This window comes from Megalobrama amblycephala, linkage group LG18 (assembly GCF_018812025.1).
Source record: "Megalobrama amblycephala isolate DHTTF-2021 linkage group LG18, ASM1881202v1, whole genome shotgun sequence".
Lineage (NCBI taxonomy): Eukaryota > Metazoa > Chordata > Actinopteri > Cypriniformes > Xenocyprididae > Megalobrama > Megalobrama amblycephala.
The window spans coordinates 13,662,939-13,678,069 of record NC_063061.1 but is presented as its reverse complement, the minus strand read 5'-3'; the positions used below and the strand labels follow the sequence as shown (position 1 = coordinate 13,678,069).

Here is a 15,131-nt window from a genome sequence, read left to right as displayed (position 1 = left end):
ATGATCCTTCAGCAGTCATTCTCATAAGCTGATTTGGTGCTTAAGAAACATTTCTTAATATTATCAAAGTTGAACAGCTGTGCTGCTTAATATTTTTGTGGAAACCATGATTTTTTTTTAGGATTCTTTAATGAATAGAATATTTAAAAGAACAGCCTTTTCTGCTAAATAGAAATGTTTTGTAACAATGTCAAATTCTTTACTCTCACTTTTAATGAATCCTTGCTAAATTAAAGTATTAATAAAAAAATTAAAAAAATGGTACCAGCCCCAAACTTTTGATTGGTATTTTATATTAGTGTATTAATGGTTTATACATAGATATATTTATGGTGCCCATGCAGATTTTCTGCTCAAATCTGAGTATTGCACATATGAGTGCTTGTGGTCATCTCTTTGGAAATTGTTTCAAAAATGTAGTAGTGGTGATATACATTATCTAACTTTGATTGAATAATCACACCATATATTAATATGGGGTGAATAAAATATGCAATTATAAAAAATGTGGCTTTAGATTGAAAAAACTGATATGAACAGTCATCTGACTGTTCACTTATCAAGGAATCAGATACATATCTGTATTTATTTCCACGTAATTTGTCAAGATCAGAATTAAATTTAGTTTCAATCCAAGACAGATCGATGTCATACAGTATATGAGGAAACACTGATTGCGCTCAGCATTTCTTCAAAGTGTGTAACGAGTACCAACTTGAGTCCTTCCACTAATGCAGCACTCCACACAGGCATAAGCTAAAGAAGAATAGAAGGCCCTCCAGGAAGATAAAAGAAAGCATGTTTATCCTCCCCCAAGGGCCAGGCCTTCCTCACCGTTCTGCTTCCAACTTCTTCTTAGATCATCATTATCCGCTGGCCTGATGTGTCCACCACGGGTATCCGAACGATCGGAGGCCTGTGCCAAGAGCTGACTAAAGAAGTCATTTGAAACATTGGGCAGTGTGACTCATGCTTTAAAGGTTGTGTGTGAATGGCCTTTAAAGGTGACCCACGTGAGATTAAAGAACAGCTCCCGTCAACCTCGTTGACGCAGATAGTTGCCATGTTCCTGCTACTTCCTGTGCATTTGCAGGAGAGGTGCTGAGCAACCGCTGAGATGCTGTGAATAACACACATCTCAAGAGCCTGTGAACTCGCATGCTATAAGGGCATGGAGGAAGTGATCAATTATACCTCGGTGGAATATTATGACTCACACCAATAGGAACAATTGGACATCCGGCAGGCGTCATTCCATGCCTGCAGAGAGCAGTAGTTTATCAGCATACTGGTTGTAGATGCAGTCACACTTGCAACGGATATGTGCAATAGGGCATGATGTCATTGGCTTCTGTAGCTGAAAGAAAAACAATACATTGTAAATATAAACAAATCTAAACGTTAAAGGATTAGTTTACTTTAAAATGAAAATTACCCCAAGATTTACTCATCCTCAAGCCATCCTAGGTATATGACTTTCTTGTTTCTGATGAGCAATTGGAGTTATATTAATAAATATTCTGACGCATCCAAGCTTTATAAAGGCAACGAGGGCCGAGTGTTTGAAGCTCAAGAAAGTGCATCCATCCATCATAAACGTACTCCACGAGGCTCCAGGGGGAAAATAAAGGCATTCTGAAGCAGTGCAATGCATTTGTGTCAGAAAAATATCCATATTTAAAGCTGCAGTCTGCGATTTTTCCTCTTTGTCGCCATCTCTTGTTTGAAACCTGCAATTGCAGTTATATGCGGAACAGTTATCTGTACGTGGGTCGTGCCTTGGCACAGCTCGTCGGCGTGGATGAATCTAATGCTTGCTGTCAGTCACCGCACCGGTGTGGATACTGCACTTCAGAATCATAGATTCTACGTCTTGAAAGTGTGACCAAAATAAGAATTTTCACTGGAAAATATCATCTGAACAATTAAGTAACATTTCTGCCACTTTTGTTCTGACCAACTGAGGAAAAAAAGCATTAGGCCTACAATAAATCGTGCTGCCAATGGTGATTAAATCTAACGATCACTTAGTTCGGATCACATCAAACCGTGCAAATTATTATTACTGTTATACTTTGTTCTCAAATCGTTAATGTTAACAACATCAGCATTGCTATGACTATGTGTATATTAGCATTACCTGTAGATTTCAATTTCTGTAGCCACTCCGCAGTCCAAAATCTTTTGCTTTTTGACTATCTCCAGGTGTCACTTATGATTGTCATTTGGACCTTTCTGGATTACAATCCACCATCAAAATAAGTTTAATTATTTCAGCTGCTGTGAGAACAGGCTATAAATGATCCGCTACCAGCAGCGTCCTCACGTGATAAAACCGATTAGCCTGGACTCCTTTTTTCTGTTGACGGACGTGACGTAATGACGCACAGAGGAACTGCTGCATGCTCAAATTTTGCAGCTTTAACAAGTTATAAAGTAAAATATCTAACTTCCACCAGACCGCCTTTCCGTATTCAACTTACAAAACAAGCACAACTGATGCGACGTCAGTTACGCCTTTTCCGTAAGTTGAATACGGAAGGCGGTCTGGTAGAAGCTAGATATTTTACTTTATAACTTAAATGTGGATATTTTTCTGACACAAACGCATCGCTTCGCTTCAGAAGGCCTTTATTAACCCCCTGGAGCCGTGTGGAGTACGTTTATGATGGATCGATGCACTTTCTTGAGCTTCATACTCGTTGGTCCCGTTCACTGCCATTATAAAGCTTGGATGCATCAGGATATTTATTAATATAACTCCCATAGTGTTCATCAGAAAGAAGAAAGCCATATACACCTAAGATGGCTTCAGGGTAAGTAAATCTTGGGGTAATTTTCATTTTAAAGTGAACTAATCCTTTAAAATATACTTTCTATTCCATTTAACCACAACATTGGAGCCATCCTTACTGTTTCCTGTAAGAGATGTATTATCCATAAGACTCATTTCAAGCCATAGTTCATTCCCAAGAGAGTCAGACAAAAGGGCTGTAGGGTGTACAAGGCACACTGAAGATGTATGAAGATATTTTTGTAAAGATCGGCAGTTGAAAACACAGTTGCATTCCTCAGGATTTCCTCTGGGAAACAGTGAGACAGTTTTGTATTATTGGATATCACTGAACACTCACACTGAGCCAAACAAGCTGTCTTTTTACGTCAAGCTGCAGGCAGAGCTCTCATCAGTGTTGTGAGCGACGTGATAATCATTATCCGAGCGTATGTGCATGTGTGCTTGTGCAGTGCTGAACTTTTTCCATCTGTGCATGTGACTTCTCCTGCAGGGTAAAGAGGGAGCAGTTAGGACCGCATGACTGGCTGTCCATGCCTGTGCCCAGCGGGCAGCACTGGCTCCTGGTGCAAGGCCTGGAGCCCGAGACGGCCTACCAATTCAGCGTCCTGGCCCAGAACAAGCTGGGGACGGGCCCGTTCAGCGAGGTCGTCACTGTGAACACTCTAGGTTGGCCACCCATGCGATCCAACATTCAATGACAAGTTCATCTCTGCCTGACAGAAGTCCATTTTATAGTAGGGATAGAAACACTAAAAATATAATGATTACATCTGAAAATCGGACACTTAACAATTCTGATTCCTCACCAAATCTTTAAAGTAGCAACAAATACTTGATCCTAACTATACTACACCATATTATATACACTGTGGACAAAAATATTGGGACACGCCTCTTAGTTATTGAATTTAGGTCAAGCAAATCAAGCATTTACAAACATTTGTGGAAAAGGGTAGTTTTGAAGAGCTCAGTGAATTGGTACTGCGATAGGATGCCACCTTTGCAGTAAGTCAGTTTGTGCAATTTTTTCCCTGCTAAATATTCAGCGGCCAACTGTAAGTGGTATTATTGGAAAGTAGAAGCGTTTAGGAACAGCAGCCACAAAAAGGAAGGCCATGTAAAGTCACAGAGCAGGGTCACTGAGTACTGAGACACATTTTGCATAGTAGCATAGTTTTCAGAACAAAAACTGTGTGGCGGGAGCTTCATGGAATTGGTTTCCATGGCTGAGCAGCTGCATGCAAGCCTCACATCACCAAATACGATGCCAAGCGTTGGATGGGCTGTGTAAAGCACACCACCACTGGACTCTGGAGCGTTGGAAACGTGTTCTGTAGTGTGACGAATCCCACTTTGCTGTTTGGCAGCCTGATGGGTGAATCTGGGTTTGGCAGATGCCAGGAGAACATTACCTGTCTGACTGCAATGTGCCAACTGTAAAGATTGGTGGAGGAGGAATAATAGTATGGAGATGTTTTTCAGGGGTTGGGTTAAGCCCCTTAATTCCAGTGAAGGGAAATCTTAATGCTTCAGCATACCAAGACATTTTGGACAATGCTGTGCTTTTAACTTTGTGGGAACAGTTTGGGGAAGGCCCTTTTCTATTCCAGCTCATTTTCTATTGAATGAATGGGCAAAAATTCCCACAGAAACACTCTAAAATCTTGTGGAAAGCCTTCCCAGAAGAGTGGAAGCTGTTATAGCTGCAAAACTCCATACTAATATCTATGTATTTAGAATGCAATGTCATTAAAGTTCCTGTTTGTGTAATGGTCAGCTGTCCTAATACTTTTGTCCATATAGTGTATTTTGTTTATTCTAGAGATACCTGGATATTAAAAGTCTGGCTGATACAGATAAGCTGATACATTTTTAATGTTAATGTCAACAATGGATAAATAAGTCTATATTTTGTGTAAATTTGGAAAGAACAAAAAACATTAAAAAGTGAATTTCTTTAATTTATATTGACTCCCTTTGGAGAAATTTGTCTTGGGCCATCGAGAGAGCAGGACAACACATACCTTTAATTTACAACACAGTTACAGTCCACCGTACAGTTACACTCCATACAACCCAAAACAAAACATTGCTTATTGCACTATATACCTAAAACATTACATTACACATCTACCCCACACACACACACACCTATCATGATTATTGTTCAATAATTTAATTGATAGAGGAACTAAAGAGAATTTATACCTATTCAACTTACAGGTTGGTACCCTATACCTCCTGCCCGAGGGCATCAGCTCATACTCTTTGTGAAGAATATGGCTTGAATCATCAATGATTTTAAGGCCCTGCTTCTTTACAGTCCTCTGTAGGCATCATAACTTTGTAATGTACATATTTATAATTTATGTATTTATTGTATGTAAAGATTATATTTAACATTGAAATTATTATCATTTTTAATGATTAACCTGAAATGGCAATTTTGGCAGATAAAAGCCTTTATATATAATGCATTATAAAATGCATTAATTATGCCTTGTAATGCACCTTATAAAGCATTGTGTGGTTTCATGAATAATTGTAATCACAGTTATAATACATTATAATGCTTTTTACCCAACACATCATGACAAACAGCCAATTTCAGATGTAACAAGGAATCTGCAAATATTATAATGCTTTTTAACTTTGGTTACAATTATTTGTGAAAACATATAATGCATTATACATAAAGGCTTTAAGTAAAGTGTTACCAAAAAACACTACTGGAAAAAATATTAATAGTAGCAACTAATACTAGCAAATTTGTTGCTTTTATATACACTACCGTTCAGACGGTTGGGGTCAGCAGTTTCAGCATGGATGCATTAAATTGACCTAAAGTGACTGTAAATACAATAATATTACAAAATATTATTTTCAAAATCAGTTAATTCTTTTTTTTTTTAACTATTTGTCATAGAATTCTGAAAAAAGTATCATGGTTTCCACAAAAATATACAGTGTTTTGCTTTCTTCCCTCTAGTATTTCCTATAAGTACCCCAGAACCACTGGTGCTGCTTACCCCACCACGGTGCCTCACAGCCAACCGGACACAGCAGGGAGTCCTACTCACATGGATCCCTCCAGCCAATCACACTTCGCCAATTGATCACTACATCATGGAGTTCCGCCTCGGGGAGAGGTGGGATGTTCTTGATGATGCAATCCCTGCTGGAGAGACAGAGCTCCTGGCTAGAGACCTGGTTCAGGTATGCCTGTAATCACTTGTATTGGCATTTCTGCAGTATTACTGCAGAATAAACTCGAACTATAAACCAACTTTTTTTTTTTATTGCTTTAGCCCTAAAATTATAATTCAAGCAACAATAGAAATTTGGTTATCATTTAGTCTGCCCTGTAACCAAACAGAACTCTTATGACCATTTGAAAACCATGCCAATTATATTTTTATTACCTTTTCTAAAATGTAAATTTGAAAGAAGAAAGCACAATTACATGGAAATCTCCCTCAAGGTTTTCTTGAAGTAATGAAAAGTTCAGAAAATTTTAATTCTTTTTTTGCATATATGTCACCTTCAGATGCAAATTTATTCCAATTATTTCACACTCCTTACATTGTTTTAATCTACTACAACTGAACCTTCAGTGGACTGATTTTTCTAGTGATCTCAGGTAATACACCTATTTAAAGAAAACATACTGTAAATGTCTCTGCATTGTTTTACAGGAGGCCTGGTATGAGTTCAGAGTGATGGCAGTTATGGAGGACCTTGTCAGTGAGCCTAGTAATGTAGTGGGAGTCTCTAGCACAGGTCAGTGCCCATACTGAGGATTTTAATTTATATGGATTTTGAATCTGTACTGTGATATTTTACTGCACATTATATCATGTTGTACTCTGACATTTTTGTGTAGGCCCACATAAACATTAATGGAATGAGTTGACTGAATTAGTGATGGTCTGATGAGACAATGCTGCCATCTGATGGATGTAATGTGAATTAGCTTGTCTTCACTGAACGTTTTGATTGAGAATTAAAGGGTTAGTTCACCCAAAAATTTTAATTCTGTTATTAATTACTCATCCTCATGTCATTCCACTCCCATAAGACCCTTGTTCATCTTCAGAACACAAATTAAGATATTTTTGATGAAATCCAAGAGGTATATGACTCGTCCTAGACAGCAATTTAACACTTTCAAGGTCCAGAAAGGTACTAAAGACATGGTTAAAACAGTCCACGTGACTGCAGTGGTTCAACCTTAATTTTATGAAGCGACGAGAATACTTTTTGTGTGCAAAAGCAAAACAAAAATAATGACTTTATTCAACAATCTCTTCTCTTCTGTGTCATTTATCCTTACGCAGTTGCTGCAATAAGCACAGTGAAGGATTTCCGTGTTTACGTCCAAATGCTGGCTCAGTATTGGCTAAAGCCGATCACGTGAGCAGCACAACTCATGCGTGTGATGCTGATGCAGGAGCCGGCCAATAATGAGTCGTCGTTCTGGCGTAGAACCTGGAAGCTCTGGACGTAAACAACATATGAGAATGACACAAAAGAGAAGAGATTGTTGAATAAAGTAATTCTTTTTTGTTTTGGTGCACAAAAAGTATTCTCGTTGCTTCATAACATTAAGGTTGAACCACTGCAGTCACGTCGAATGTTTTAACAATGTCTTTATTACCTTTCTTGACCTTAAAAGTGTCAGTTAAATTGCTGTCTATGGACGAGAATATACCTCCTCAACAATATCTTAATTTGTGTTCTGAAGATGAACGAAGGTCTTACGGGTGTGAAACGACATGAGGGTGAGTAATTAATGACAGAAATTTCATTTTTGGGTGAACTAACCCTTTAAAACAAGTCCACATTCAGAAATATTGAATGTATTGTGTTCTTTTTGTTTAAATATAGTCAGACAATTGAACAATATTTTTATAGTTTCAGTCTTTCAAAACAGTTTGTTTAATGAAAATCCAAATCCAAAAATAAATATTTAACAAAGGCCGTGGCCATGCCAATTTGTTTAGTATTTAGTATGTGTCTGTATCTGTATCTTGTAAAATATTTATTAGTTAGTATGAAAAAAAACATTCACTTCAAGCCATTGAAATGGGGATAGGAGAAAATATTTTAACTTTTGAAAATATTAACATAGCAGCTTCACTTTTGAGATCCGTCCTCCCATTTATGTCATACTAAGTATAGTTCAAATATATGTACACGATACACATTTCTTAATATTAAGCCTAAAATGTATTTTAATGTCAATATTGATTAGGCTTGTATGAACTTTGAATAATATCAGTCTTTAAATGCAAGATATTTAAAGTGTACCTAAAGTATACTTGCAATAGTTCCGCTTTAGCACAATCAGATATATATATATATATATATATATATATATATATATCTTTAGTTGGACCTCAGCACAATTTCTAATTTAGCAGAATTTCTAATTTATTAAATTATAATTCTAATTTAGCAGACTTTCAGTAGACCATGTGAGTATACAAAAAGTACAATTGCAGGGTATTTTTATTAAAGGTGCCCTAGAATTAAAAATTGAATTTACCTCGGCATAGTTGAATAACAAGAGTTCAGTACATGGAAATGACATACAGTGAGTCTCAAACTCCATTGTTTCCTCCTTCTTATATAAATCTCATTTGTTTAAAAGACCTGCGAAGAACAAGCGAATCTCAACATAACACCGACTGTTACGTAACAGTCGGGATCATTAATATGTACGCCCCCAATATTTGTATATGCCAGCCCATGTTCAAGGCATTACACAAGGGCAGCCAGTATTAACATCTGGATCTGTGCACAGCTGAATCATCAGACTAGGTAAGAAAGCAAGGACAACAGCGAAAAATGGCAGATGGAGCAATAATAACTGACATGATTCATGATAACATGATATTTTTAGTGATATTTGTAAATTGTCTTTCTAAATGTTTCGTTAGCATGTTGCTATTGTACTGTTAAATGTGGTTAAAGTTACCATCATTTCTTACTGTATTCACAGAGACAAGACTGTCGTTATTTTCATTTTTTAAACACTTGCAGTCTGTATAATTCATAAACACAACTTCATTCTTTATAAATCTCTCCAACAGTGTGTAATGTTAGCTTTAGCCACAGATCACTATCAAACTCATTCAGAATCAAATGTAAACATCCAAATAAATACCATACTAACGTGATTAGACATGTTGCATGATGAACACTTTGTAAAGATCCATTTTGAGGGTTATATTAGCTGTGTGAACTTTGTTTATGCTGTTTAAGGCAGTCGCGAGCTCGGGGGCGGGGAGCACGAGAATTTAAAGGGGCGGCAGCCTGAATCGGCGCATATTTAATGATGCCCGAAAATAGGCAGTTAAAAAAATGAATAAAAAAAAATCTATGGGGTATTTTGAGCTGAAACTTCACAGACACATTCAGGGGACACCTTAGACTTATATTACATATTTTGAAAACACGTTCTACGGCACCTTTAAGTACATAAATATGTAAATGTATTTATAGTATACTTAGCATGAAATAAAGCCCCTAAAGGGACCTTTGCAAAAATAAAAAAATGACTCACGAGAAACTTTCGCATGCGCATAAGAAACTTATGTCGTGTGCACGCGTTACAATTTCCGGTTTGTGTATACTGTAACCTATTTCATTTGTGCATCACTGCCTATGAAGAAAGCCAGAATATGGATGCACATGAACTAATAAAAATCATGAAAATCAAAGAGAAAATGAGAGTGGATGCACATGAACTAATATAGCTGTACTTGCTCAAAATCTGGCTTTCTTAGACCAGTTCGTCTAGGATGAATAAAGCTAATTATTCATTTTAATTAAACATGTGCCTTCCTTTATATCTAAAGTCCTTTATGTCTACGGCTCTGCTCGCAATAAGCGCTGTTAGAACTGAATAAAGAAAATAAGCATTTCTCTGCCACCTGTAAGGATGCGTTAAATCCGACAATGTGGTTTAATAAAGGGCTGTTTGATCTTGTGAAATATGAAATTTTAGTACGCATACATTTTACAGTTCCAGTATTTTTACATGGGAAAATATAAATACGGCCTACTGCCCTAACGAAATACAGAGTTTCATCACTTTTACTGTACCAATGTTTTTTCATGAACCATTAAACGTGGCATTATGACAATGCACACTGAGCCCATTTCCCAGCGCGATTCTTGGATGCCACAGAGTTAAATACGTTATAATGGACATAAGTCCTTGAAAAATGACACACTTCCCTAACGAAAGCCACATTTTGAGCACTTTTTACTGTATCAGCCTTATTTATTTTTTTAACTTGGCAAAAGAACAATGCACAGCTATTCATATCCCGGCCGTCACAGAGAATGCTTTAAAGCAGACATAAGGCCGTGATATAAACTGCCCCACGAAAGCCACATTTCAGCAAATAGATCGTTATTAATTTATGCACATCCAAATGCTAGAATAGAATTTAATCACTGCTTCAAAGTCAAACTAAGCGTGAGGCTGCTCAGTCTTTATTTTAATTTCTCAAAGCATCCCACTGTGATTTGAAATGTATTTTGAATGTCTTGAATCAAGATAGCTGGTTATTGCATTCTGTTTTAATCATCCTGTTAACTAAATAATTCAGAATGAGCTGTATGGTTTATTGTTAAAACAACCTATCTCAGGCAACTAAGAATGAAAGAGCTTGTGTGTGTGTTTGCTGAAGGCGAGCTTGTTTGTATCTTTCAGACTACTTCCCGCCGCCTGAGGTGCCAGACGAGGGACTGGCGCGGCCGGTGGTGGCAGGCATTGTGGCCACCATCTGTTTCCTGGCAGCAGCCATCCTCTTCAGCACGCTAGCAGCCTGCTTCGTCAACAAACAGAGACGGCGTAAGCTCAAGAGGAGACGAGGTCAGTGGTGCCCTTACAGCCAGAATGTCCTCCTCTTTCTCATCCAACCCACATGCACTTCACATCTTACCCTACTGACAGACTAAAGACGTTCATGCAATTCAAACAGACTGAGAGAAAACACTGAAAAACATTCCATTTATTTAACATTTAAGACATCCCAACTATCTTGTGCTACAGTATGAAGAGGTTTAAATAACAGGTAATTGCCACTATCGCACAAATGATGCAGCAGAACTCCCAACAAGCTCTCAGGATGCTTTTCATCAGTAAATTAGTCTTTTTATGCGTGCGTGAAATCTCTAATCGCTTACTTTCTCTCGTTTTCTCTTTGACAGATCCCCCTTTGTCTATAACACACTGCAGAAAGAGCGTGGAGACGCCGTAAGTAATGTTTTTTTAGAACTTCCTCCTTCTCCCTTCGTACCTCAGTTCATTCAGATCGAGAGTGGAGTGTGCTTCATAAATCAAGGCATCTAACAGGCACGCCCTCTCGCTTAAAGATCCCATTAGAAGACCCATTAATTACTGCTCAGTGATAGGCCGGTAATTCATGGATGTACTGTATTCATGGACTGGACGGCTTAAATCAAAGAGCAGTTTTTTCATTTTTCCATTAGTCTGGAATGTTAAATAGTTATCTTATGCATTTGCCTTAATTTGTACTTTAGATCAATGGTTCTCAACCTTTTAGACATTGTCCACAAAAAAGTAATTAAAATAATTATAATTATAATAATTAAATTTCAGGATTCCAGAAGTTTTAAGAGCTGTGATTTAGTCATTTGTGATTCACTGGATACGGATTTCTACCCTATACTTTTTTACAAAACTTGGTAAAATGTATATTCATTACAAAATGCCCATGGCATTTTAAGATTTTATTAATTTACATGACTTTTATCCAACTCTAGAAATCACACTTTTAAAATTAGGCTACCTCATATATCCAGGTTTTCCAAGACTGTGTGAATCCTAGTTCTTAAAAAGAAACAAACAGTTGTTCAGGGGGTGAACTCACCCCCATGTCATCCAAGATGTTCATGTCTTTCTTTCTTCAGTCAAAAAGAAATTAAGGTTTTTGAGGAAAACATTCCAGGATTTTTCTCCATGTAGTGGACTTCAGTGGGGTACAACGGGTTAAAGGTCCAAATTGCAGTTTCGATGCAGCTTCAAAGCACTCTACACGATCCCAGACGAGGAGGGTCTTATCTAGCGAAATGATCCGTCATTTTCTAAAAAAAAATAAAAATGTATATACTTTTTAACCACAAATGCTCGTCTTGCACTAGCTCTGCGATCCACCAATCATGACGTAACCACGTTAGAAAGGTCAGGCATGAAGGCGGAAGTACAGATACAGTGTCTACAAAGCGAATGTGCAAAGAATAGTGAAACAAAAAAAAAAAGGTAAAACAATGTTATCGGAAGATTTTGAAATTGGAGGAGAAAATGAGTTTTTCGCCCTTTGATTTTAATGCTTGTTTTGTCTTATTTTAAATAAGTCATCTTGAGGCCCTCTTGGAAGTTTACTGAGGCCTCCTAATAGGCCCTTCCCTTTCTAGGAATGAAATAAATGGAAATTATATTCCTCCAGATAGCCATTTTCTGTTTATTTATTTATTTAGATTACCAGATGAGCAGTAACAGGAAAAATTTAGGGAGAATAATAGGGGTAGGATCAGGAAATGGCCTGAGCTGAATTCAAATTTGGGAGCCTTAAAATAAACACCGTCTCTGAAACGTTACTGCATTTTCATTGGTGCCCTGCAGCATTCATAAATGGCATTTGATGTTAACCCTTAAATTCATGAATGTTTCGCCAATCATTATTACATATTTGTACATATCAGATCTATATCTAACACAAATGGATCTCTACTTGCTGCAATGATATAAAACTCTCTTGATATCACAGAAGAATAAAATAAAGCATATTGTGTTACCTTTTGGAGCTTGGAAGGGTTCAGTTTGAGCAGATGTTTTATACCATCATCACTGTCCTTGTCAGAGCTCATTTCCCAGTACATTCAGCATCTGGCTTATATTCGTGATCTCAAACATATTCTCAAAACTATCATTTTCAAAATCTTCAAAATGTATATTTTGATCGCTGTCAGCTTCTTCACCAGATCCACCATCAAGTGATAGTGACACTAGTATTTTATTGCATTCAGTACTTGCTCTGCAGTAAATCCTTGAGCCATTTCTCGTTTTGCTGACAATACTTCCTAATCCTTTGTTTTCTGCCTGCGGTAACTATGAGTGAAACGTCATCATTGTGTATCAGACATTACCACCTTGTGGAATAAAGGTGAATTGCAATTATTCAGTCATCAAAGATTAAATTGTTGTGCAGAAAAAAAATACTTACACTGTTACACACCTCGGGTCGTTAGCGACCCTATACAGTTTTTTTTTTCCAAAAAATGAATGGGAAAACGGGGGTTCTTTTATATGTATATTTTTTTCTTGTTATATTGTTTATAATGAATTGATGGAGGAATGCTAAGAAGGTTGAGTCTAACTTTTAAAAAAATGAATGCGGAGGAGGGTAGTTAATGACGTCCCGGGTCACTAAAGGTATGCTTTTAAGAGTTCGTTTTTTTTCTTTTTTTTCTGTTGCTGATTTAGTTTTTTATGGCTGTTAATGAGCTATTTGAGACAAATGTTTTGCAGTCAGTTTGAGAAAATATTCTGTTCATGTATTTCTGCTTGATGATTATGCTGTTAAACTGTTGTCCATGACTATTCATGGTTTTTATGACACTTACTACACCAGTAAAGAAAGTAGGATTGATTGCAGGTTCATCCTCATAGCAGTTGGTTTCTGCACAGACACTGAGTAAGAGGGATTCAAAGTGACCCTGCTGCTTTTGAGTTCCCATGGCAACAGTCAGCCACTGGAAAGAGTGTAAAACAAGCTCATACAGTACACGCACTGTAAATGATATACATCTGTACAACATGTGATATGAATTGTATAGGTGTGTTAAAAGTGATTTTTAAAATCATTTTGTTTACTGTAATCCAAACACACAGACTATCAGTTTATTGTGTGAAGATTGTGTGATAAAGTGTCCTTTCTAATCAAAAGCCTTCAAGAGATAGTTCACTCAACTGGTTCTTGTGTGTCTCATAAACTAATGAATACTGTATGTGCATTTAAATTGCTCAAATAAGATTTGAGAGCTATGGCAGGGGAGAATTTTTCAGTGAATATAAACATAAAAGGGCTTATAAGCACATAAATATTTCATGAGGTAAGAACTGAGTTTTTTTTTTTATAAGTTGTGTAAACATCAAGCAGGGTTTCATAACCCACCATAACAGTGCAGCACATATCTTAACCCAGTGTCAAATCCTAAGCCTTTAAAATTACAATAATCCAGAGTAAATTAAGTATGAAATGCCCAGATGGCAGAATTTTCATTTTTGGGTGAACTCTTTTATAACTTTGGATAATCCCTTTAATAACAACAATACCTCTGGACCCATTACCATGGTAAATGTGCATGCTGTGTTGTATGTGCTTTTAAGAATGCCTCTTACCATGCTTTCATATTTTATTTGCATTTACCATGGTATACTAACAATCTGCTGAAGAACAGGGAGTTTCATGTCTCTGGTATTTTTATTTCACTGCAACAAAACTTATCTTTTCTTACATTTTACACTAACTCTGTTGTTTGTCTTTCTTCCCAGTGCTAATAACAGTGGACATCGGTGACTAGGATTCTCTTATTTATATTTTCAATAGTTACATAGTATTTCATATTATTTCTTCATAATCTGTTTACTTGATACATTCTCTGATGTCCTCTAATGCTTCAGAAACACAAACAATGAGTTTTAAATGAATAGAGAGCATATAACGGTGCTCCTCTGTGATAATACGTTTATAGTAGTGATATCTCAGATATTACATTTATAGTATATGATCCTCATACATATATCTTTCAATAAGCTAAAGCTAAGTGGGTTAGCTCTGATGTGATGTCAGTCATAACCTCCATAGTGGTTCCATTCAAAAACATGCTGCTGTTGCTGTTTATTTTATTTCATGTCATGCTGGGATATGGTATCTATTTGTGGTAATGCTTAAAGGGTTAGTTCACCCAAAAATGACATTTCTGAAATTAATTACCCACCCTCATGTTGTTCCACACCCGTAAGGCCTTCGGAACACAAATTAATATGATGAAATCCAAGAGGTTTTTTATCCCCCACAGCAAGCAACATAATTACTGTCATTCAAGGTCCAGAAAGGTATTAAAGGGGCTATATGTAAGATTTTTACTTTAATAAAGCATAAAAATACCCCAATATGTTTGCAAATATTTAGGAAACATGCTAAGTTCACCTACTTGTTTCTCAGAAAAACAATGCAACAGCCAGACATTCTACTCTGAAATGTGCGTTCCGTGTCGGAATGTCTGTTTTTGT

At 36.9% G+C, this 15,131-nt stretch overlaps 1 protein-coding gene across 10 annotated transcripts in view; it reads left to right on the top strand.

Annotated features, from left to right (window-relative positions):
* igsf9bb (immunoglobulin superfamily, member 9Bb) overlaps positions 1 to 15,131 on the top strand; it is a 144,473-nt gene that overhangs the window by 112,347 nt on the left and 16,995 nt on the right. For 9 of the 10 annotated variants that reach the window (XR_007181259.1, XR_007181258.1, XR_007181257.1 and 6 more), the window contains exons 13-17: positions 3,288 to 3,463; positions 5,787 to 6,013; positions 6,493 to 6,577; positions 10,524 to 10,685; positions 11,024 to 11,069. Coding sequence is in view for 7 of the 10 variants with exons in the window: in XM_048166202.1 (XP_048022159.1) it covers positions 3,288 to 3,463; positions 5,787 to 6,013; positions 6,493 to 6,577; positions 10,524 to 10,685; positions 11,024 to 11,069 (696 nt within the window). In the remaining 3 variants the exon portion in view is untranslated. Of the gene's footprint in view, positions 1 to 3,287; positions 3,464 to 5,786; positions 6,014 to 6,492; positions 6,578 to 10,523; positions 10,686 to 11,023; positions 11,070 to 14,390; positions 14,412 to 15,131 lie in introns of all 10 variants that reach the window. The other variant, XM_048166203.1, reaches the window with a different exon arrangement.